A 26,607-nucleotide genomic window follows, 5' to 3' on the forward strand; every position below is an offset into this window, starting at 1 on the left:
GACCCTAACCCTGACTAACTCTCTGTTCTCTGTCCCTGGACCCTAACCCTGACTAACTCTCTGTTCTCTGTCCCTGGACCCTAACCCTGACTAACTCTCTTCTCTCTGTCACTGGACCCTAACCCTGACTAACTCTCTTCTCTCTGTCACTGGACACTAACCCTGACTAACTCTCTGTTCTCTGTCCCTGGACCCTAACCCTGACTAACTCTCTGTTCTCTGTCCCTGGACCCTAACCCTGACTAACTCTCTTCTCTCTGTCACTGGACACTAACCCTGACTAACTCAGTGTGTGTGTGTGTGTGTGTGTGTGTGTGTGTGTGTGTGTGTGTGTGTGTGTGTGTGTGTGTGTGTGTGTGTGTGTGTGTGTGTGTGTGTGTGTGTGTGTGTGTGTGTGTGTGTGTGTGTGTGTGTGTGTGTGTGCGTGTGCGTGTGCATGTGCATGTGCATGTGCACGTGTGTGTATATGCCACATTAAAGTAGAGTAAAAATGTCAAGAGGCTTTTATGAATCTGGAGCAGGACTGAGCTTGCCTGATCCCCGGTACCAAACAGCCACCGAAACCAACCACGCCAGGTGAAACTTGGCAAGGCTGGCTGCAGGGAGCGGGAGGCTGGTGTGTGTGGGAGGGGGGGGGTTAAAACTGACACTGCAGAGGCACAGGGTCCCACAGGCCCAGACATGTCCATGGAGGGAGGGAGGGAGGGAGGGAGGGAGGGAGGGAGGGAGGGAGGGGGAGGGAGGGAGGGAGGGAGGGAGGGAGGGGAGGGAGGGAGGGAGGGGAGGGAGGGAGGGAGGGTAAATGAACGTCAACTTCTCTGCAGACACAGGCAGGACAGGTGTGGAGTCGTGCACAGCTAAGAGGTACACCTGAGACTTGAACCTGCACAAACAGACACCTGAGACCTGAACCTGCACACACACACAGAGACACCTGACTGACAAGCAAGCCCCTCCACTCATCACTTCCTCCTCTCATCACCCTCTCCTCAGCACGGCCAGAAACAACACACTCATCCACAGTAACATGAACACAACACCTCCAGTCACCTTAAGGAGCGTCTGCCTGCCTGTCTGAAATGCATTAAGCCCGGACAGTGATCCAAACCAAACCAGTTCGACACGTCGTATGGCTTAACAGCCAGAGGAAGATGGTTTCATCATGCTGAGGTGTAGATGAGGAGCAGCAGAGATAGAGGCTTGTAGTCGACACGTCGTATGGCTTAACAGCCAGAGGGAGATGGTTTCATCATGCTGAGGTGTGGATGAGGAGCAGCAGCGGCTTGCGATAACGACCCCAGTACATACGATGCCGTTGTTACTGGGAACTACGACCCCAGTACATACGATACCGTTGTTACTGGGAACTACGACCCCAGTACATACGATGCCGTTGTTACTGGGAACTACGACCCCAGTACATACGATACCGTTGTTACTGGGAACTACGACCCCAGTACATACGATGCCGTTGTTACTGGGAACTACGACCCCAGTACATACGATACTGTTGTTACTGGGAACTACGATAACGACCCCAGTACATACGATACTGTTACTGGGAACTACAATAACGACCCCAATACATACGATACTGTTACTGGGAACTACGATAACGACCCCAGTACATACGATACTGTTACTGGGAACTACGATAACGACCGCAATACATATGATACTGTTACTGGGAACTACGATAACGACCCCAGTACATATGATACTGTTACTGGGAACTACGATAACGACCCCACTACATGCGATACCGTTGTTACTGGGAACTACGATAACGACCCCAGTACATACGATACCGTTGTTACTGGGAACTACGCTAACGACCCCAGGACATATGATACCGTTGTTACTGGGGAGTATGATAACGACCCCAGTACATACAATACTGTTGTTACTGGGAACAACGACCCCAGTACATACGATACTGTTGTTACTGGGAACAACGACCCCAGTACATACGATACTGTTGTTACTGGGGAGTATGATAACGACCCCAGTACATACGATACTGTTGTTACTGGGGAGTATGATAACGACCCCAGTACATACGATACTGTTGTTACTGGGGACTACGACCCCAGTACATATGATACTGTTGTTACTGGGGACTACGACCCCAGTACATATGATACTGTTGTTACTGGGGAGTATGATAACGACCCCAGTACATATGATACTGTTGTTACTGGGGAGTATGATAACGACCCCAGTACATATGATACTGTTGTTACTGGGGAGTATGATAACGACCCCAGTACATATGATACTGTTGTTACTGGGGAGTATGATAACGACCCCAGTACATATGATACTGTTGTTACTGGGGAGTATGATAACGACCCCAGTACATATGATACTGTTGTTACTGGGGAGTATGATAACGACCCCAGTACATATGATACTGTTGTTACTGGGGAGTATGATAACGACCCCAGTACATATGATACTGTTGTTACTGGGGAGTATGATAACGACCCCAGTACATATGATACTGTTGTTACTGGGGAGTATGATAACGACCCCAGTACATATGATACTGTTGTTACTGGGGAGTATGATAACGACCCCAGTACATATGATACTGTTGTTACTGGGGAGTATGATAACGACCCCAGTACATATGATACTGTTGTTACTGGGGAGTATGATAACGACCCCATTACATATGATACTGTTGTTACTGGGGAGTAGGATAACGACCCCATTACATATGATACTGTTGTTACTGGGAAGTATGATAACGACCCCAGTACATATGATACTGTTGTTACTGGGGAGTATGATAACGACCCCAGTACATACGATACCGTTGTTACTGGGGAGTATGATAACGACCCCAGTACATATGATACTGTTGTTACTGGGGAGTAGGAGTTCATACAACGTATTCTGAGATCAGTTAAAAATGCGTATTCGTTAAGGTTACAGTTTTATTATTGAACTAATATAATAATAATAATAATATATGCCATTTAACAGACGCTTTTGTCCAAAGCGACTTACAGTCATGTGTGCATACATTCTACGTATGGGTGGTCCCGGAATCGAACCCACTACCCTGGCGTTACAAGCGCCATGCTCTACCAACTGTGATTTAAACCAGAAAGTATTTATAAGAGAGATAGATTGAGGATAATCAGACAAAGAGAGATAATGGGAGTTAGAGGGGGGGGGGCAGCTAACAGAAAGACAGAAGAACTGGTTTGAGGCCGTGAATAACAACTTACAGCTCTGTCGTACTGCTGATATGAAAACAGCAGGGGTCCTCGTTTATAAAATAGTGTGTAGGCTTATTTCCCAAAACACCAGGGGTCCTCGTTTATAAAACAGTGTGTAGGCTTATTTCCCAAAACACCAGGGGTCCTCGTTTATAAAACAGTGTGTAGGCTTATTTCCCAAAACACCAGGGGTCCTCGTTTATAAAACAGTGTGTAGGCTCGTTTCCCAAAACACCAGTGCGCCAGTTTTCACGCAAAAGTTGGCATTTATAAAAAAGTGCTTATCCTCCTGTATATTTTGGACCGTGCATACACACTGGACCGTGCATACACACTGGACCGTGCATACACACTGGACCGTGCATACACACTGGACCGTGCATACACACTGGACCGTGCATACACACTGGACCGTGCATACACACTGTTTTGTAGTGGGTGAAGTATCGCATAGCAAGAAGGCAGTAGTGGCCTAGTAGCCTAGTAGCCAAATAGCCTTGTAGCCTAGTAGCCAAATAGCCTTGTAGCCTAGTAGCCTTGTAGCCAAATAGCCTTGTAGCCTAGTAGCCTAGTAGCCTTGTAGCCTAGTAGCCTTGTAGCCTAGTAGCCTTGTAGCCTAGTAGCCTAGTAGCCTAGTAGCCTTGTAGCCTAGTAGCCTAGTAGCCTAGTAGCCTAGTAGCCTAGTAGCCTAGTAGCCTTGTAGCCTAGTAGCCTAGTAGCCTAGTAGCCTAGTAGCCTTGTAGCCTAGTAGCCTAGTAGCCTAGTAGCCTAGTAGCCTTGTAGCCTAGTAGCCTTGTAGCCTAGTAGCCTTGTGTAGATGGGGACATGAGACAACGCTCTTTTTCACAACAACAAAAAAGTGATAAGAGACAGAAATCAACAACAAAAAATTGCATCCTAAAACAAACAGGGAGCTACACTGAGTTGACAAAACATTAAGAACACCTTCCTAATATTGAGTTGCACCCCCCTTTTGCCCTCAGAACAGCCTCAATGTGTTGGGACATGGACTCTACAAGGTGTTGAAAGCGTTCCACAAGGATGCTGGCCCATGTTGACTCTACAAGGTGTTGAAAGCGTTCCACAAGGATGCTGGCCCATGTTGACTCTACAAGGTGTTGAAAGCGTTCCACAAGGATGCTGGCCCATGTTGACTCTACAAGGTGTTGAAAGCGTTCCACGAGGATGCTGGCCCATGTTGACTCTACAAGGTGTTGAAAGCGTTCCACAGGGATGCTGGTCCATGTTGACTCTACAAGGTGTTGAAAGCGTTCCACAAGGATGCTGGCCCATGTTGACTCTACAAGGTGTTGAAAGCGTTCCACAAGGATGCTGGCCCATGTTGACTCTATAAGGTGTTGAAAGCGTTCCACAGGGATGCTGGCCCATGTTGACTCTACAAGGTGTTGAAAGCGTTCCACAGGGATGCTGGCCCATGTTGACTCTACAAGGTGTTGAAAGGGTTCCACAGGGATGCTGGCCCATGTTGACTCTACAAGGTGTTGAAAGCGTTCCACAGGGATGCTGGCCCATGTTGACTCTACAAGGTGTTGAAAGTTTTCCACAGGGATACTGGCCCATGTTGACTCTACGAGGTGTTGGAAGCGTTCACAGGGATGCTGGCCCATGTTGACTCCAATGCTTCCCACAGTTGTGTCCAGTTGGCTGGATGTCCTTTGGGTGGTGGACCAGTCTTGATACACACAGGAAAACTGTTGAGCGTGAAAAACCCAGCAGCGTTGCAGTTCTTGACACAAACCGGTGCACCTGGCACCTACTATCACACCCCGTTCAAAGTCACTTAAATATGTTGTCTTGCCCTCTGAATGGCAACACAGACACAATCCATGTCTCATTTGTCTCAAGGCTTAAAAATCCTCCTTTAACCTGGTTTAATCAGCGCTAAGGCCTGTGGTGTATTCTGCTGTGATACTAAAGGCCTGTGGTCTATTCTGCTGTGATACTAAAGGCCTGTGGTCTATTCAGCTGTGATACTAAAGGCCTGTGGTCTATTCAGCTGTGATACTAAAGGCCTGTGGTCTATTCAGCTGTGATACTAAAGGCCTGTGGTCTATTCAGCTGTGATACTAAAGGCCTGTGGCCTGTTCAACTGTGATACTAAAGGCCTGTGGTCTATTCAGCTGTGATCCTAAAGACCTGTGGTCTATTCAGCTGTGATACTAAAGGCCTGTGGTCTATTCAGCTGTGATAAAGGCCTGTGGTCTATTCAGGTCATGGTATCTCTATATAGCTGTCATTTCTCTGTCCACAGCCGTCAACAACTGGGATGCTTTATCTTTACTTGACTAACCTCAATGTAGTGACTGTTATTTATGCTGCTGTCAACTACTAAGGACAATTGTAATGAGATGTTGAAGTGAAGTGTGTTTGCTGGACTATACCCGGCCGGGGCAGCAGGTAGTCTAGTGGGCCAGTAACCGAAAGGTTGGTGGATTGAATCCCGAGCTGACAAGGTAAAACTCTGTCGTTCTGCCCCCGAACAAGGCAGTTAAGCCCCTTGTTCCTAGACCGTCAATGTAAATAAGAATTTGTTCTTAACTGACCTGCCTAGTTAAATAAAGGTGAAATAAAACCTTTATTTAAAAAATTGAAACATTCTGTAATCTAAAAGCCCATGTTTAACCTTCTCTATTATTAGGGCAGAATCCTACCTTAAGATGCACAAGTTTTCACACAAATCTTAAATTGACATCAATTTACTAACTGAACCGACATCAATTTACTAACTGAACCGACATCAATCTACTAACTGAACTGAGCGAATTCAAAACGTAATTGACCCAGACCGGGGTCAGAGAGACAGAGGAGGAGGAGGATGATGAAGAAGTAGAGGAGTGTTACCATGCGATCTGCGTGACGAAGGGCTTCAGCTCAGTGGGTTCGTAGGCCCTGGCAAAGGCCCAGCAGACGTAGCAGGCCGCATCTCGTACGTTAGAACCAACGCTACACGCTCCTCTCTTTTCATCATAGACCAAGGCCTTCAGGATCAGAGGCACCACTGGAGGGAGAGAGAGACAGAAGGAGAGCGAGAGAGAGCGAGAGAAGGGAGAGAGAGCGAGAGAAAGAGCGAGAGAAGGAGAGAGAGCGAGAGAAGAGCGAGAGAGAGAGCGAGAGCGAGAGAGAGAGAAAAAGGGAGAGAGAGAGGAGAGAGCGAGAGAGAAAAGGGAGAGAGAGAGGGAGAAGCGGAGAGAGAGAAAAAGGGAGAAGGGAGAGAGAAGAGAGAGAAAGACAAATGAGTAGTCGACAGACAAAGATAACATCTTAAACAGTTCAGAAGTAGTTTATAGTCAGTTCAATAGAACTTCATATGTCGGTCATTAATAAAGTGATATATTACTCTGTGTGATTGTCGTTTTGGTGTAAATGACACACAGCTGTACTACAATGTATTATTACTGTTTCACTAAATCCATTAGTCCAATCACATCATAGGCTTATCCATCTCCCCTGACAACAGTTGTATCACCATGGCAGCTTGTAGTTCATGTGGGATTCTAAAGTCATGCCACCTATCAGATCCTCTTCCTGTCCTCGCCTCATTGGCCCTGGCCTCTGTGGTTCACTCTAATACAAGACACTCAGAGACTGGTGGGGTTAACGGTGTCGCTGTGAATCAACACCTCTCACATCTTTTACTGCCAAGAGAAAAACCCCTTTCATCCTCTTAACCACTGTGGTGGAATGAGCAGCTTCCACTCCTATGACTGTGTCCTCATCCCTCCACCTCTCTGCCCTCTCTACCCTCTCTACCCTCTCTACCCTCGTCTCTCTGCCTGTCCACCTGTGGTGGAATGAGCAGCTTCCACTCCTATGACTGTGTCCTCATCCCTCCACCTCTCTACCCTCTCTACCCTCTCTACCCTCTCTACCCTCTCTACCCTCGTCTCTCTGCCTGTCCACCTGTGGTGTAATGAGCAGCTTCCACTCCTATGACTGTGCCCTCATCCCTCCACCTCTCTGCCCTCTCTGCCCTCTCTACCCTCTCTACCCTCTCTACCCTCATCTCTCTGCCTGTCCACCTGTGGTGTAATGAGCAGCTTCCACTCCTATGACTGTGCCCTCATCCCTCCACCTCTCTGCCCTCTCTACCCTCTCTACCCTCTCTACCCTCGTCTCTCTGCCTGTCCACCTGTGGTGTAATGAGCAGCTTCCACTCCTATGACTGTGCCCTAATCCCTCCACCTCTCTGCCCTCATCCCTCCACCTCTCTGCCCTCATCCCTCCACCTCTCTGCCCTCATCCCTCCACCTCTCTGCCCTCATCCGTCCACCTCTCTGCCCTCATCCGTCCACCTCTCTGCCCTCTCTACCCTCGTCGCTCTGCCTGTCCACCTGTGGTGGAATGAGCAGCTTCCACTCCTATGACTGTGTACGGCATCTGACCAAGGCAAAACTTGTTGAAATTACATCATCTCAACTAGTTTTGCCCACATTTTACACAATCTGATTCAAACTACCTGAGAAATGACAGCTGATAACAGCCGTGTGTAAACTACCTCGGGCCGAAATCACATTCAACAGAGTCCAACTCTGCGTGTTTATAACACCGTGTTTATAACAACTAAATGTAATGAGAATCCATTGTTGTGTTCGCTATGGGGCGGCAGGGTAGTCTAGTGGTTAGAGTGTAGGGGCAGGAGGTAGCCTAGTGGTTAGAGAGTAGGGCGGCAGGTAGCCTAGTGGTTAGAGTGTAGGGGTGGCAGGTAGACTAGTGGTTAGAGTGTAGGGGTGGCAGGTAGCCTAGTGGTTAGAGTGTAGGGGTGGCAGGTAGTCTAGTGGTTAGAGTCTAGGGGTGGCAGGTAGACTAGTGGTTAGAGTGTAGGGGCGGCAGGTAGCCTAGTGGTTAGAGTGTAGGGGCAGGAGGTAGCCTAGTGGTTAGAGTGTAGGGGCGGTAGGTAGCCTAGTGGTTAGAGTGTAGGGGCAGCACGGTAGCCTAGTGGTTAGAGTGTAGGGGTGGCAGGGTAGCCTAGTGGTTAGAGTGTAGGGGCGGCAGGTAGTCTAGTGGTTAGAGTGTAGGGCGGCATGTAGCCTAGTGGTTAGAGTGTAGGGGCGGCAGGTAGCCTAGTGGTTAGAGTGTAGGGGTAGGGCGGCAGGTAGCCTAGTGGTTAGAGTGTAGGGGCGGCATGTAGCCTAGTGGTTAGAGTGTAGGGCGGCAGGGTAGACTAGTGGTTAGAGTGTAGGGCGGCAGGGTAGACTAGTGGTTAGAGTGTAGGGGCGGCAGGGTAGACTAGTGGTTAGAGTGTAGGGCGGCATGTAGCCTAGTGGTTAGAGTGTAGAGGTGGCAGGTAGACTAGTGGTTAGAGTGTAGGGGCGGCAGGTAGCCTAGTGGTTAGAGTGTAGGGGCGGCAGGGTAGACTAGTGGTTAGAGTGTAGGGGAGGCAGGTAGCCTAGTGGTTAGAGTGTAGTGGCGGCAGGTAGTCTAGTGGTTAGAGTGTAGGGGCGGCAGGTAGTCTAGTGGTTAGAGTGTAGTGGCGGCAGGGTAGTCTAGTGGTTAGAGTGTAGGGGCGGCAGGTAGCCTAGTGGTTAGAGTGTAGGGGCGGCAGGTAGCCTAGTGGTTAGAGTGTAGGGGCGGCAGGTAGCCTAGTGGTTAGAGTGTAGGGGCGCCAGGGTTAGAGCCTAGTGGTTAGAGCGTTGGACTTGTAACCGGAAGGTTGCTAGTTCAAACCCCCGAGCTGACAAGGTACAAATCCCCAGGACCACCCATACATAGAATGTATGCACACATGGCTGTAAGTCGCTTTGGATAAAAGCGTCTGCTAAATGGCATATATATCTGTAGTTCAGCCCCTGAACAAGGCAGTTAACCCACTGTTCCTAGGCCGTCATTGAAAATAAGAATTTGTTCTTAACTGACTTGCCTAGTTAAATAAAGGTCAAATTAAAAAATATGTTTAAATGTACAATGTACAGTGCATTCAGAAAGTATTCAGACCCCTTGACCTTTACCACATTTTGTTAAGTTACAGCCTTATTTTAAAATGGATTAAATAGTCCCCCCCCTCATCAATCTACACACAATACCCCATAATGACAACGCAAAAACAAGATTTTCAACATTTTAGCTCATTAATTAAATAAAACTGAAATATCACATTTACATAAGTATTCAGATCCATTACTCAGTACTTTGTTGAAGCATCTTTGGCAGCGATTACAGCCTCGAGTCTTCTTGGGTATGATGCTACAAGCTTGGCACACCTGTATTTGGGGAGTTTCTCCCATTCTTCTCTGCAGATCCTCCCAAACTCTCAGGTTGGATGGGGAGCATCGCTGCACAGCTATTTTCAGGTCCCTCCAGAGATGTTAGATCAGGTTTAAGTCTGGGCTCTGGCTGGTCCACTCAAGGACATTCAGAGACTTGTCCCGAAGCCACTCCTGCGATGTCTTGGCTGTGTGCTTAGGGTCGTTCTCCTGTTGGAAGGTGAACCTTCACCCCAGTCTGAGGTCCTGAGCGCTCTGGAGAAGGTTTTCATCAAGGATCTCTCTCTACTTTGCTCCGTTCATCTTTCCCTCGATCCTGACTAGTCTCCCAGTCCCTGCCACTGAAAAACTCGACCACAATTTCTCAGTTTGGCCGGGCAGCCAGCTCTAGGAAAAGTCTAGTTGGTTCCAAACTTCTTCCATTTCAGAATGATGGAGGTCACTGTGTTCTTGGGGACCTTCGACAGGGATAAAGACCACTGTACTACTCAGAACCCAGGTAGACAGGGATAAAGACCACTGTACTACTCAGAACCCAGGTAGACAGGGATAAAGACCACTGTACCACTCAGAGCCCAGGTAGACAGGGATAGAGACCACTGTACCACTCAGAACCCAGGTAGACAGGGATAGAGACCACTGTACCACTCAGACAGGGATAAAGACCACTGTACCTCTCAGAACCCAGGTAGACAGGGATAGAGACCACTGTACCACTCAGTACCCAGGTAGACAGGGATAGAGACCACTGTACCACTCAGTACCCAGGTAGACAGGGATAGAGACCACTGTACCACTCAGACAGGGATAAAGACCACTGTACCTCTCAGAACCCAGGTAGACAGGGATAGAGACCACTGTACCACTCAGTACCCAGGTAGACAGGGATAAAGACCACTGTACCACTCAGAGCCCAGGTAGACAGGTTTAAAGACCACTGTACCACTCAGAACCCAGGTAGACAGGTTTAAAGACCACCGTACCATTCAGAACACAGGTAGACAGGTTTAAAGACCACCGTACCATTCAGAACACAGGTAGACCGGTTGACAGGGAAACAGGTAGACAGGTAGACAGGGAAACAGGGAAACAGGTAGACAGGGAAACAGGTAGACAGGGAAACAGGTAGACAGGTAGACAGGTAGACCGGTAGACAGGGAAACAGGTAGACAGGGAAACAGGTAGACAGGTAGACAGGGAAACAGGTAGACAGGTAGACAGGTAGACAGGGAGACAGGTAGACCGGTAGACAGGGAAACAGGTAGACCGGTAGACAGGGAAACAGGTAGACCGGTAGACAGGGAAACAGGTAGACCGGTAGACAGGGAAACAGGTAGACCGGTAGACAGGGAAACAGGTAGACCGGTAGACAGGGAAACAGGTAGACCGGTAGACAGGGAAACAGGTAGACAGGTAGACAGGGAAACAGGTAGACAGGGAAACAGGTAGACAGGTAGACAGGTAGACAGGTAGACAGGTAAACAGGTAAACAGGTAGACAGGGAAACAGGTAGACAGGTAGACAGGTAGACAGGTAGACAGGGAAACAGGTAAACAGGTAGACAGGGAAACAGGTAGACAGGTAGACAGGGAAACAGGTAGACAGGTAGACAGGTAGACAGGTAAACAGGTAAACAGGTAGACAGGGAAACAGGTAGACAGGTAGACAGGTAGACAGGGAAACAGGGAAACAGGTAAACAGGTAGACAGGGAAACAGGTAGACAGGTAGACAGGTAGACAGGTAAAATGTATTTAAATATGTATTATTGGAACTGGCAGCTGAACTGATCAACACTAAATAGACACATCTTTGACTGTACATGTTAACTCCAGACTTAATGCACAACGTGTATTTTCTGTCAGTTTATCCACTCACTAGCAGCATTGCTTGGAGTAGGAACGAGGAAGACAGACGTGCTTCTAATTTGACTAACATGACGCAGTTGGCTCCCGGCCCGTACGTTGTCATTCTAACTCCAGCGTGTACGGGCTTGTTCACACGTGTAAAAAAAGAAATACTAAAATAAACTGTGTTTGATTTGGGCTTTAAAACTAGATAAACTAAGATAAAGTTTGAGGTCATTCTTTTTCAATGTTGACACTGGACATTAAAAGGACTGGCGCTGTCATTCAGTGACTGGTAGAGGTCAACGCCACAGCCAACAACACCCTTATTTGCCTGAATGCAAAATGACCTTTTCCCATTATTGCCTCGGGATGTTGTGGGAACTTCTGTAAAAACACTTTGCTCAATTCATGATCGCGTATTTAAGAGAAGTATGTCTCAGCTTTGTCCTGCCCACCTTAATGCCCATGTTGTGTTTCCCAGGAAGGAGAACAATATAGGAGGGAGAGAGAGAGACGGGGAGGGAGAGAGAGAGGGGGAGGGAGAGAGACGGGGAGGGAGAGAGAGAGACGGGGAGGGAGAGAGAGACGGGGAGGGAGAGAGAGACGGGGAGGGAGAGAGAGACGGGGAGGGAGAAGAGAGACGGGGAGGAGAGAGAGACGGGGAGGGGAGAGAGACGAGGGAGGGGAGAGAGAGACAGGGGAGGGAGAAGAGAGGACGGGAAGGGAACGGGAAGGAAAGGAGAACGAGGGAGGGGAGAGAGAGAAAAGCGAAAGGGAGAAAACGAGAGAGAAAGGGGAGAGAGAAACGGGAGGGAGAAAGCGAAAAAGAGAGAAAGAAAGGGAGAGAGAGAAAGACGGGCAGAGGAAGCGAGACGGGGGAGAAAGAGGAAGAGACGGGGAAAGACGGGGGAGACGAGGAGAGGGGAGAGAGAAGAGAGAGAAAGAGAAAACGAGGGAGGAAAGACGAGGAGGGAGAAAAACGGGAAGAAACGGGGAAAAGCGAGAAAGCGAAAACGAGGGAGGGAGAGAAAACGAAAGAAAAACGGAGAAGCGAAAACGAGGGAAGGAAACGAGAGAAACGAAAGAAAACAGGAAAGAAAGAAAAACGAAGAAAGGAAGAAAACGAAAACGAGAAAACAAGAAGAAAGAAAACAAGAAGAAAGTAAAAAAGCAGAAGGAAAGAAAACGAAAAGAAAACGAGACGGGGAGAGAGAAGGGAACGGGGGAGAGAAGAGAGAAACGAAGAGAGAGAAGAAAGAGAGAGAGACGGGGAGGGAGACGGGACGAGGGAGAGAGAAGGGGAGAGAGAGAGACGAGAGAAAAGGAGGGAAAAGAAACGGGGAGGGAAAGAGACAGGGAGGGAGAGAAGAGAGAGAGAGGGAGAGAGAGAGAGAGCGAGAGAGAGAGACGGGGGAGAGAAGAGAGAGACGGGGAGGGAGAAGAGAGAGAGAGACGGGGGAGGGAGATGAGAGATAGAGAGAGGGAGGGAGAGAGAGAGACGAGGGAGGGAAACGAGAGAGAGGGGAGGGAGAGAGACGAAAGGGAGAAAGCGGGGGAGGGAGAGAGACGGGGGAGGGAGAGGAGAAACGGGGAGAAGAGAGAGAAACGGGGGAGAGAAAGAGAGAGAGAGAAGGGAAAGAGAGAAATGAAAGGGAAGAGAGAGAAACGGGGAGAGAAGAGAGACGTGGAGAGAAAACGAGAGAGAAACGAGAGAGAGAGAGAGAGAGAGAGAGAGAGCAGGAGACGAGAGAGAGAGAGAGACGGGGAGAGAGAGAGAGAGAGAGAGAGAGAGAGACGGAGAGAGAGACGAGAGAGAGAACGAGAGAGAGAGACGAGAGAGAAGAGAAGACGAGAGAGAAAGAGAGAGAGAAGAAAGAGAGAAAGAAAGAGAAACGAGAGAGAAGAGAGAAACGAGAGAGAGAGAGAGAGAGAGAAGAGAGAGAGAGAAGAGAGAACGAGGAAGAGAGAAAGAAAGACGAGAGAGAGAGAGAGAAAGAGAGAGAGAGAGAGAGAGAAGAGAGAGAGAGAAGAGAGAAGAGAGAGAGGAGAGAGAAGAGAGAGAAGAGAGAGAGACGAGAGAGAGAGAGAGCGAGAGAGAGAAAGAGAGAGAACGGAGAGAGAGAGACGAGAGAGAAGAGAGAGAAGCGAGAGAGAGAGAGACGGGAAGAGAGAAAGACGAGAGAGAGAGAGAGAGAAACGAGAGAGAAAGAGACGAGGAGAGAGAGAGAGAGAGAGAGAGAGAGAGAGAGGAGAGAGAGAGAGACGGGAGAGAGAGAGAGAGAGAGACGAGAGAGAGAGAGACGGGGGAGGGAGATATAGAGAGACGGCGAGAGAGAGGGAGCGAGAGAGATAGACTGGGAGGGAGAGGCGAGAGGAGAGAGACGGGGGAGAGAGAGAAGACGGGGGAGGAGAGAGAGAGAGAGAGACGGGGGATATAGAGAGAGAAGAGAGAGACGGGGAGGGAGAGATATAGACCGGGAGGGAGAGAGAGAGAGAGAGACTGGGAAGGGAGAGGAGAGACGGGGAGGAGAAGAGAGAGAGACGGGGGACGAGAGAGAGAAGACGAAGGGAGAGAGAGAGAGAGACGGGGAGGGAGAGAGAGGGAGAGAGAGAGAGACGGGGAGAGGAGAGAACGGGGAGGAGGAGAGAGAGAGCGAGGGAGGAGAGAGGAGAGAGACGGGGAGGGAGAGAGAGAGAGACCGCAGAGTAGAGACGAGAGAGAACGAGGAGGGAGGAGGGGAAACGGGGAAGGAAGAAAACGAGAGAGATAATCCAAAGAAAACGAGGAAGGAAAGAAAACGAGGGAGGGAGAGAGGAAAGAGAGAGAGACGAAGAGAAAGAGAGAAAGAAAGGGAGGAGGAGAAGGAGAGAGGAGAGAGAGACGGGGGAGGGAAGAGAGAGAGAGAACGGGAGGGAGAGAGACGGGGAGGGAGAGAGAGAAGAGAGACGGGGAGGGAGAGAGAGAGACGGGAGAGAGAGAGGGGGGAGAGAGAGAGAGAGACGGGGAGAGAGAGAGAGAGGGAGAGGAGACGGGGGAGGGAGAGGAGAGAGAGAGGCAGAGGGGGAGGGAGAGAGAGAGGAGGAGGAGGAGGGAGAGAGAGAGACGGGGGAGGGAGAGAGAGAGAGAGAGACGAGGGAGAGAGAGAGAGACGGGGAGGGAGAGAGAGAGAGGAGACGGGGGGGAGAGGGACGGGGAGGGAGAGAGAGAGAGAGAGACGGGGAGGGAGAGAGAGAGAGAGAGAGACACGGGAGGGAGAGAGAGAGAGAGAGAGACGGGGAAAGGGAGAGAGAGAGAGACAGGAGGAGAGAAAGAGGGGAGGGAAGGAGAGGAAGGAGAGGACGAGGGAGGGAGAGAGAGAGACGGGGAGGGAGAGAGAGAGAGACGGGGGAGGGAGAGAGAGAGAGAGACGGGGAGGGAGAGAGAGAGAGACAGCACGGGGAGGGAGGAGAGACGGGGAGAGGGAGAGAGAGAGCCACGGGGAGGGAGAGAGAAAGAGAGACGGGGAGGAGAGAGAGAGACGAGGGGGAGGGAGAGGGGGAGAGAGAGAGAGAGACACGGGAGGAGAGAGAGAGAGAGACACGGGGAGGGAGGGGAGAGAGAGAGAGAGACACGGGGAGGGAGAGAGAGAGACACGGGGAGGGAGAGAGAGAGAGACACGGGGGAGAGAGAGAGAGACACGGGGAGGGAGAGAGAGAGAGACACGGGAGGGAGAGAGAGAGACACGGGAGGGAGAGAGACAGACACGGGAGGGAGAGAGAGAGGAGAGAGAGAGAGAGACACGGGGAGGGAGAGAGAGAGAGAGAGAGAGACACGGGGAGAGAGAGAGAGACACGGGGAGAGGAGAGAGAGAGACACGGGGAGGGAGAGAGAGAGACACGGGGAGAGAGAGAGAGAGAGACACGGGAGAGAGAGAGAGAGAGAGACACGGGAGAGAGAGAGAGAGAGAGAGAGACACGGGGAGAGAGAGAGAGAGAGACGGGGACACGGGAGAGAGAGAGAGAGAGACACGGGGAGGAGAGAGAGAGACACGGGGAGGGAGAGAGAGAGACACGGGGAGGGAGAGAGAGAGAGAGAGACACGGGGAGGGAGAGAGAGAGACACGGGGAGGGAGAGAGAGAGACACGGGGAGGGAGAGAGAGAGACACGGGGAGGGAGAGAGAGAGACACGGGGAGGGAGAGAGAGACACGGGGAGGGAGAGAGAGAGACACGGGGAGGGAGAGAGAGAGACACGGGGAGGGAGAGAGAGAGACACGGGGAGGGAGAGGGAGAGAGACACGGGGAGGGAGAGAGAGAGAGAGAGAGGGAGAGAGAGAGGGAGAGGGAGAGAGAGAGACACGGGGAGGGAGAGAGAGAGAGACACGGGGAGGGAGAGAGAGAGGGAGAGACACAGGGAGGGAGAGAGAGAGAGAGAGAGGGAGAGAGAGAGGGAGAGACACAGGGAGGGAGAGAGAGAGACACGGGGAGGGAGAGAGAGAGACACGGGGAGGGAGAGAGAGAGACACGGGGAGGGAGAGAGAGACACGGGAGGGAAAGAGAGAGAGGGAGAGAGCGAGAGAGAGGGAGAGAGAGAGAAATAGACAGGGAGACAGAGAGAAAACTAACGGTCTCTGTCTTTCTCCTATCATGTAAATGGTGTCTCGGGGCCTGACTAATATTCAGCTAGGATGGATGTTGCCTGAGGGCCCGACTGTTTCTGTTGGAGGCCACGCTCCCTCAGGGCTCTACTGCTGCTGGAGACCACGCCCACTCAGGGCCCTACTGCTACTGTTGGGATAAAGTAGGCTCCGCCCCCTAGGTAAACTAGTCCAAGGTAACAGGACAGGTAAGACCTCACAGACAGGAAGTCAGATCAACACTCACCACAGACCAGGCAGCAGAGCACACACACATTTGGGACACTTCTGGAGACACGGTCGCAGAACCACTGGCCGATGCTCCCACACTCTGGAACGGGCGTCCTCACAAACAGAGCAGGTAAGACTGCTTTCTCACTACCTAACCACCACGGGTTTAACCGCTCAAGAGAAACGGCAGTTGGCGAACGCCATCATGACAAGCCGTTATTTATTTTCTGCATATCCAGCTGAATGGTACCTTGTTACCGGTCTGTGGTTCAGTGTGTGGGGGGGGTTTACATGTGAAGCGGAGTCTACAGGTGTATTTTAGGGCGAGGTGAGGCACCTGTTAGGCCACCTGTTACCTGTGTGTTGTAATAACCTACTGCCTGCATGGTACTGACGGACAGACCCACCTGACCCCGACCTCAACAGTCAACACTGGCTTGTTATGTCTGAGACAGAGGATCACAGCACATGGAACTGATCACAACATGTTGTTGGTTAGATTAACCAGGTGTTTACTAAGAACACCTGGCAAGATAGGAAGGAGAGGGTTTGAGTTGGGAAAACATAAGAAAACAGACTTGTTTCTGTGAGGGTCTTTGTGTCTGGTAGACGGAGTGGTGGCTCTGTTTCTGTGAGGGTCTTTGTGTCTGGTAGACAGAGTGTTGGCTCTGTTTCTGTGAGGGTCTTTGTGTCTGGTAGACGGAGTGGTGGCTCTGTTTCTGTGAGGGTCTTTGTGTCTGGTAGACTGAGTGGTGGCTCTGTTTCTGTGAGGGTCTTTGTGTCTGGTAGACTGAGTGGTGGCTCTGTTTCTGTGAGGGTCTTTGTGTCTGGTACACAGAGTGTTGGCTCTGTTTCTGTGAGGGTCTTTGTGTCTGGTACACAGAGTGGTGGCTCTGTTTCTGTGAGGGTCTTTGTGTCTGGTAGACGGAGTGTTGGCTCTGTTTCTGTGAGGGTCTTTGTGTCTGGTAGACAGAGTGTTGGCTCTGTTTCTGTGAGGGTCTTTGTGTCTGGTAGACAGAGTGGTGGCTCTGTTCCAGGTAATGATAGCAAGATATTACAACCAACAAGGTTTTGCAACCGATTTCTCTTCTTGAGAAGGGAGCGGCGTTGCGTTCTGCACCACACCTGAGCAGGAACCTGAGAGACGACTTCTTGCGACAGCGTGTGACGGAACGGTTCACTCTCTTTAGGCGGAGCCCTGAACCGTGTGTGTGTGTGTGTGTGTGTGTGTGTATATCCTAACCTGAAGATAGGGCCTCAGGTGACAGCTCTTTCTGAAAGGAGAACGTCTGATTTGTTATAACCTCGTTAAACTGACACGGTTCTCATTTGAATACCAGTTCCAATTTAGATGTGTATGAACGTTTACTACACACACACACACACACACACACACACACACACACACACACACACACACACACACACACACACACACACACACACACACACACACACACACACACACACACACACACACACACACAGTTTTTCCCTGTAAGTAAGTCCCTGACTCCTGAGTAACAGTCTCTCCGGGAAGCCCATGCTGTCTGTCAGAAGGCCAGTCACACTCTCTCTACAAGGTTGATGTGGTGTGATGAGCTCATCAGATAAGGAGCTGTGTCTGAGCCTAGCTGACTAGCCTGCTGTAGTAGTGCCGTGCCCGTGTGCCCAGAGCCACGTATCACTGCATCCCGCGGCAGCACAGGTGTAGTCATGGGAAACAGGTGCCTTTCGGTTCCCACGCCTTCAGGCAGGCAGTTTAGTGAGGGAGAGAGAGACAGAGAGAGAGAAGCGTGTCGCTACATGCCCTCCAGGTCTACTAGACAGGGTGAGGTCTACCTACTGATCTCCTGCTCTGCCTACCTGCCTGGATGATGCCTACTGATCTCCTGCTCTGCCTACCTGCCTGGATGATGCCTACTGATCTCCTGCTCTGCCTACCTGCCTGGATGATGCCTACTGATCTCCTGCTCTGCCTACCTGCCTGGATGATGCCTACTGATCTCCTGCTCTGCCTACCTGACTGGATGATGCCTACGACTCTCCTGCCTACATGATGCCTGCCTGGACTCTCCTGCCTACATGATGCCCAGTCTGCCTCTCCTGCCTGGATGATGCCCAGTCTCCGACTCTCCTGCCTACATGATGCCCAGTCCTAGCGACTCTCCTGCCTACATGATGCCTAGTCCAGCGACTCTCCTGCCTACATGATGCCTAGTCTAGCGACTCTCCTGCCTACATGATGCCTAGTCCAGCGACTCTCCTGCCTACATGATGCCCAGTCTAGCGACTCTCCTGCCTACATGATGCCCAGTCCAGCGACTCTCCTGCCTACATGATGCCCAGTCTAGCGACTCTCCTGCCTACATGATGCCTAGTCCAGCGACTCTCCTGCCTACATGATGCCCAGTCTAGCGACTCTCCTGCCTACATGATGCCTAGTCCAGCGACTCTCCTGCCTACATGATGCCCAGTCTAGCGACTCTCCTGCCTACCTAGACAGATACAGGATAGATAGATATACAGGAGAGAGAGACACACAACCATCCATACCTACTATAGGACATGAGTCTAGGCGTGATGGGGTCTACCTATATAGAGACACAACCAGCCACCCATGACAGTGATGGTCTATGTAGAGACATAACCAGCCACCCATGACAGTGATGGTCTATGTAGAGACATAACCAGCCACCCATGACAGTGATGGTCTATGTAGAGAGACATAACCAGCCACCCATGACAGTGATGGTCTATGTAGAGACATAACCAGCCACCCATGACAGTGATGGTTTATGTAGAGACATAACCAGCCACCCATGACAGTGATGGTCTATGTAGAGAGACATAACCAGCCACCCATGACAGTGATGGTCTATGTAGAGACATAACCAGCCACCCATGACAGTGATGGTCTATGTAGAGACATAACCAGCCACCCATGACAGTGATGGTCTATGTAGAGAGACATAACCAGCCACCCATGACAGTGATGGTCTATGTAGAGAGACATAACCAGCTACCCATGACAGTGATGGTCTATGTAGAGTCATAACCAGCCACCCATGACAATGATGGTCTATGTAGAGACATAACCAGCCACCCATGACAGTGAAGGTCTATGTAGAGAGACATAACCAGCCACCCATGACAGTGATGGTCTATGTAGAGAGACATAACCAGCCACCCATGACAGTGATGGTCTATGTAGAGACATAACCAGCCACCCATGACAGTGATGGTCTATGTAGAGACATAACCAGCCACCCATGACAGTGATGGTCTATGTAGACACATAACCAATAACATGCAGGTGGTTTACATACTGTGAAAGCTGGACAGTTGTTCCAAACATTCAGAGCAACTGTTGGTGAAATAGGTTATCCTGAGGGCCTCCACACACACACACACACACACACACACACACACACACACACACACACACACACACACACACACACACACACACACACACACACACACACACACACACACACACACACACACACACACACACACACACACACACACACACACACACACACACACACACACACACACGTCCATCTGGCCCCAGTTTGACTCAGGTAACACTCCTCATGTACATACTAGGACGCTTGGCTTGATCCATGTGTGTATGTATACGTGTGGACTGGACTATATGCCCTGAGGGTGCAGAGTCCTTAGGGAGGGACTTCTTTCTTTGGCCTGAGCAGATAAAGACAGACAGAGAGGAGAGGTCAGTGTAAACTAGTCCAACTACTCTCCTCCTCTAGCTGAACCAGTTGAACTGGACTAGTAGCCATGTTAATCCTACTCAGTAAAACGCAGGGAGAGAATGTGCTGTTAACACAAAACCTCCAACAAAAAGGTCCTAAAACACCCGTCTACCCTGACAGTTCCTTAAAGATCATTAATGAAAAGGTCCTAAAACACCCGTCTACCCTGACAGTTCCTTAAAGATCATTAATGAAAAGGTCCTAAAACACCCATCTACCCTGACAGTTCCTTAAAGATCATTAATGAAAAGGTCCTAAAACACCCATCTACCCTGACAGTTCCTTAAAGATCATTAATGAAAAGGTCCTAAAACACCCATCTACCCTGACAGTTCCTTAAAGATCATTAATGAAAAAAGGTCCTAAAACACCCATCTACCCTGACAGTTCCTTAAAGATCATTAATGAAAAGGTCCTAAAACACCCGTCTACCCTGACAGTTCCTTAAAGATCATTAATGAAAAGGTCCTAAAACACCCATCTACCCTGACAGTTCCTTAAAGATCATTAATGAAAAGGTCCTAAAACACCCATCTACCCTGACAGTTCCTTAAAGATCATTAATGAAAAGGTCCTAAAACACCCATCTACCCTGACAGTTCCTTAAAGATCATTAATGAAAAGGTCCTAAAACACCCATCTACCCTGACAGTTCCTTAAAGATCATTAATGAAAAGGTCCTAAAACACCCGTCTACCCTGACAGTTCCTTAAAGAGCATTAATGAAAAGGTCCTAAAACACCCGTCTACCCTGACAGTTCCTTAAAGATCATTAATGAAAAGGTCCTAAAACACCCGTCTACCCTGACAGTTCCTTAAAGATCATTAATGAAAAGGTCCTAAAACACCCATCTACCCTGACAGTTCCTTAAAGATCATTAATGAAAAGGTCCTAAAACACCCATCTACCCTGACAGTTCCTTAAAGATCATTAATGAAAAGGTCCTAAAACACCCATCTACCCTGACAGTTCCTTAAAGATCATTAATGAAAAGGTCCTAAAACACCCGTCTACCCTGACAGTTCCTTAAAGATCATTAATGAAAAGGTCCTAAAACACCCATCTACCCTGACAGTTCCTTAAAGATCATTAATGAAAAGGTCCTAAAACACCCGTCTACCCTGACATTTCCTTAAAGATCATTAATGAAAAGGTCCTAAAACACCCGTCTACCCTGACAGTTCCTTAAAGATCATTAATGAAAAGGTCCTAAAACACCCATCTACCCTGACAGTTCCTTAAAGATCATTAATGAAAAGGTCCTAAAACACCCGTCTACCCTGACAGTTCCTTAAAGATCATTAATGAAAAGGTCCTAAAACACCCATCTACCCTGACAGTTCCTTAAAGATCATTAATGAAAAGGTCCTAAAACACCCATCTACCCTGACAGTTCCTTAAAGATCATTAATGAAAAGGTCCTAAAACACCCATCTACCCTGACAGTTCCTTAAAGATCATTAATGAAAAGGTCCTAAAACACCCATCTACCCTGACAGTTCCTTAAAGATCATTAATGAAAAGGTCCTAAAACACCCATCTACCCTGACAGTTCCTTAAAGATCATTAATGAAAAGGTCCTAAAACACCCATCTACCCTGACAGTTCCTTAAAGATCATTAATGAAAAGGTCCTAAAACACCCGTCTACCCTGACAGTTCCTTAAAGATCATTAATGAAAAGGTCCTAAAACACCCGTCTACCCTGACAGCTCCTTAAAGATCATTAATGAAAAGGTCCTAAAACACCCGTCTACCCTGACAGTTCCTTAAAGATCATTAATGAAAAGGTCCTAAAACACCCGTCTACCCTGACAGTTCCTTAAAGATCATTAATGAAAAGGTCCTAAAACACCCATCTACCCTGACAGTTCCTTAAAGATCATTAATGAAAAGGTCCTAAAACACCCATCTACCCTGACAGTTCCTTAAAGATCATTAATGAAAAGGTCCTAAAACACCCGTCTACCCTGACAGTTCCTTAAAGATCATTAACGATGCAAAGAAATAAAGTGTTAAAACACATGTCATTGTACAAAATGTGAAGAAACGCATATAAAAATGTATGTTAATGTGCAGCGCAACTAATCCATCAACCTGTTACCTCTTCCTCTTGTCGTTGCAGTGAAAACTGCACACACACACACACACCAGATCCAAAATGCTCAGCGTTCAGGAGCGCAAGCCCAAGAGGCCTCACTACATCCCACGGCCCCCAGGCAAGCCCTACAAGTACCAGTGTTTCCAGTGCCCGTTCACCTGCAACGAGAAGTCTCACCTGTTCAACCACATGAAGTACAACCTCTGTAAGAATTCTATATCACTGGTGTCTCAGAAAGGAGGCCACGCAGGGAGGCAGACCAAGACCCCTGGCCCTGCCAACCACAAACTGGCATCTTTAACCCTGAAAGACAAATCAGGGCCACTTCCTGTGGAGCGGCTCATGACCCCTGAGGGTCACAGAGGAGGAGTGGAGAACATGAGAGAAGAGAAGGAGGAGAGGGAGGAGGAGAAGGAGGAGAGAGAGGAGGAGGAGGAGAGAGAGAAGGAGGAGAGAGAGGAGAAGAAGGAGAGAGAGGAGGCGTGTGGGAGTCCAGTCAGGAAAGACATTCAGATCAAATCAGACACAAAGGAACTCAAAGAGGTCAAGGCTGTGCCACGCCAGTCAGCCTTCTCCCAAGTCACACCCAATCGGGAGAACCCAGAGGTCGCGCTAAAGTCATCCCACAACCAATCAGGGGAGCCGTCTCTGACTCCGCCCATGCCATCATTCCATAACCCCACCTTCGCCTGGGGCCCAATGGCAGCAGCCTCCATGCCGCTGAAGCCCCTCCCACCTCACATAATACCAGTACCCTCCCTACCCGTTTCCTGATCGCCACCCGGCCCTCCACCCCCTCTACCAGCCCTACTTCATCCCAGGGACGCATCACCTTTCTGGGCCAAACTCACAGACCTACCGGCCTAGCTTCCTGGAGACCCCACAAAGACCTGTGATACCCATGAACCCATCTCTCATCCCTCCATACCCCTACAGATACGGTCTCCCCCTGCCCTATGGCCTGTACCGACCCGCGGACCACCACCACCCACACCCCATCCCTCTCCCAGGCTCCAGGTACTTTCCTCTGGATGTGTACGACCCAAGACCAGGCCCCGGCCTGGGACCTAGGGACTATGACTTTTACCTCCACCCCAGGCTCCATGGTGAACCCCACAGCAGACCCACGGAGGAAGGGACCAGCCAGGTGGAGCAGAGCAGAGACAAGCCCACCAGACTGAGCCCCATGGAGGGGTGTTCTGCCTTGGGCTCCCCTGACAGACCCAGCCCTCCACACCCCTTCACCCAGAGAGACACTACGAAGGGTTCCAGATGTACCGTCCTGGGGGAACTACAGCCTGTCAACCAATCAGGAGGACCAGAGCCAGCCTCTCAGCCAATCAGAGTAGAGCCGAGCAAAGAGGACGCACCACAGAGCTTGATGACGCACATGGAAAGAGGGTAAGTGATGATACAACAACATGCACTCTGCTCACACAGCTCTTTACCAGCCAGACAGCTGCAGCTCTAACTAGTCTATACAGATGTATCAGTGTCTAATCTAACTAGTCTATACAGAGGTATCAGTGTCTAATCTAACTAGTCTATACAGAGGTATCAGTGTCTAATCTAACTAGTCTATACAGATGGATCAGTGTCTAATCTAACTAGTCTATACAGAGGTATCAGTGTCTAATCTAACTAGTCTATACAGAGGTATCAGTGTCTAATCTAACTAGTCTATACAGAGGTATCAGTGTCTAATCTAACTAGTCTATACAGAGGTATCAGTGTCTAATCTAACTAGTCTATACAGAGGTATCAGTGTCTAATCTAACTAGTCTATACAGATGTATCAGTGTCTAATCTAACTAGTCTATACAGAGGTATCAGTGTCTAATCTAACTAGTCTATACAGAGGTATCAGTGTCTAATCTAACTAGTCTATACAGAGGTATCAGTGTCTAATCTAACTAGTCTATACAGAGGTATCAGTGTCTAATCTAACTAGTCTATATAGAGGTATCAGTGTCTAATCTAACTAGTCTATACAGATGTATCAGTGTCTAATCTAACTAGTCTATACAGATGTATCAGTGTCTAATCTAACTAGTCTATACAGATGTATCAGTGTCTAATCTAACTAGTCTATACAGAGGTATCAGTGTCTAATCTAACTAGTCTATACAGAGGTATCAGTGTCTAATCTAACTAGTCTATACAGAGGTATCAGTGTCTAATCTAACTAGTCTATATAGATGTATCAGTGTCTAATCTAACTAGTCTATACAGATGTATCAGTGTCTAATCTAACTAGTCTATACAGAGGTATCAGTGTCTAATCTAACTAGTCTATACAGATGTATCTAACTAGTCTATACAGATGTATCAGTGTCTAATCTAACTAGTCTATACAGATGTATCTAACTAGTCTATACAGATGTATCAGTGTCTAATCTAACTAGTCTATACAGATGTATCAGTGTCTAATCTAACTAGTCTATACAGATGTATCAGTGTCTAATCTAACTAGTCTATACAGATGTATCAGTGTCTAATCTAACTAGTCTATACAGATGTATCAGTGTCTAATCTAACTAGTCTATACAGATGGATCAGTGGATGTCTAATCTAACTAGTCTATACAGATGGATCAGTGGATGTCTAATCTAACTAGTCTATACAGAGGTATCAGTGTCTAATCTAACTAGTCTATACAGATGTATCAGTGTCTAATCTAACTAGTCTATACAGAGGTATCAGTGTCTAATCTAACTAGTCTATACAGAGGTATCAGTGTCTAATCTAACTAGTCTATACAGAGGTATCAGTGTCTAATCTAACTAGTCTATACAGATGTATCAGTGTCTAATCTAACTAGTCTATACAGAGGTATCAGTGTCTAATCTAACTAGTCTATACAGATGTATCAGTGTCTAATCTAACTAGTCTATACAGATGTATCAGTGTCTAATCTAACTAGTCTATACAGAGGTATCAGTGTCTAATCTAACTAGTCTATACAGAGGTATCAGTGTCTAATCTAACTAGTCTATACAGAGGTATCAGTGTCTAATCTAACTAGTCTATACAGAGGTATCAGTGTCTAATCTAACTAGTCTATACAGATGTATCAGTGTCTAATCTAACTAGACTATACAGAGGTATCAGTGTCTAATCTAACTAGTCTATACAGATGTATCAGTGTCTAATCTAACTAGTCTATACAGAGGTATCAGTGTCTAATCTAACTAGTCTATACAGAGGTATCAGTGTCTAATCTAACTAGTCTATACAGAGGTATCAGTGTCTAATCTAACTAGTCTATACAGATGTATCAGTGTCTAATCTAACTAGTCTATACAGATGTATCAGTGGATGTCTAATCTAACTAGTCTATACAGAGGTATCAGTGTCTAATCTAACTAGTCTATACAGATGTATCAGTGTCTAATCTAACTAGTCTATACAGAGGTATCAGTGTCTAATCTAACTAGTCTATACAGAGGTATCAGTGTCTAATCTAACTAGTCTATACAGAGGTATCAGTGTCTAATCTAACTAGTCTATACAGATGTATCAGTGTCTAATCTAACTAGTCTATACAGATGTATCAGTGGATGTCTAATCTAACTAGTCTATACAGAGGTATCAGTGTCTAATCTAACTAGTCTATACAGATGTATCAGTGTCTAATCTAACTAGTCTATACAGAGGTATCAGTGTCTAATCTAACTAGTCTATACAGATGTATCAGTGTCTAATCTAACTAGTCTATACAGAGGTATCAGTGTCTAATCTAACTAGTCTATACAGAGGTATCAGTGTCTAATCTAACTAGTCTATACAGATGTATCAGTGTCTAATCTAACTAGTCTATACAGAGGTATCAGTGTCTAATCTAACTAGTCTATACAGAGGTATCAGTGTCTAATCTAACTAGTCTATACAGAGGTATCAGTGTCTAATCTAACTAGTCTATACAGAGGTATCAGTGTCTAATCTAACTAGTCTATACAGAGGTATCAGTGTCTAATCTAACTAGTCTATACAGAGGTATCAGTGTCTAATCTAACTAGTCTATACAGAGGTATCAGTGTCTAATCTAACTAGTCTATACAGAGGTATCAGTGTCTAATCTAACTAGTCTATACAGAGGTATCAGTGTCTAATCTAACTAGTCTATACAGAGGTATCAGTGTCTAATCTAACTAGTCTATACAGATGTATCAGTGGATGTCTAATCTAACTAGTCTATACAGATGTATCAGTGGATGTCTAATCTAACTAGTCTATACAGATGTATCAGTGGATGTCTAATCTAACTAGTCTATACAGATGTATCAGTGTCTAATCTAACTAGTCTATACAGATGTATCAGTGTCTAATCTAACTAGTCTATACAGATGTATCAGTGTCTAATCTAACTAGTCTATACAGAGGTATCAGTGTCTAATCTAACTAGTCTATACAGAGGTATCAGTGTCTAATCTAACTAGTCTATACAGATGTATCAGTGTCTAATCTAACTAGTCTATACAGAGGTATCAGTGTCTAATCTAATTAGTCTATACAGATGTATCAGTGTCTAATCTAACTAGTCTATACAGAGGTATCAGTGTCTAATCTAACTAGTCTA

The 26,607-nt window shown here is 48.0% G+C and overlaps 1 protein-coding gene across 1 annotated transcript in view; it reads right to left on the reverse strand.

Annotated features, from left to right (window-relative positions):
* LOC124024957 (tubulin-specific chaperone D-like) overlaps nucleotides 1–26,607 on the reverse strand; it is a gene marked incomplete at both ends in the record, with an annotated part of 92,178 nt that overhangs the window by 34,782 nt on the left and 30,789 nt on the right. The window contains one exon of the mRNA XM_046338666.1: nucleotides 6,093–6,249. Coding sequence (XP_046194622.1) covers nucleotides 6,093–6,249 — 157 coding nt within the window. The remainder of the gene's footprint in view (nucleotides 1–6,092; nucleotides 6,250–26,607) is intronic.

Source organism: Oncorhynchus gorbuscha, unplaced genomic scaffold (genome assembly GCF_021184085.1).
Source record: "Oncorhynchus gorbuscha isolate QuinsamMale2020 ecotype Even-year unplaced genomic scaffold, OgorEven_v1.0 Un_scaffold_2095, whole genome shotgun sequence".
NCBI classification, from domain to species: domain Eukaryota; kingdom Metazoa; phylum Chordata; class Actinopteri; order Salmoniformes; family Salmonidae; genus Oncorhynchus; species Oncorhynchus gorbuscha.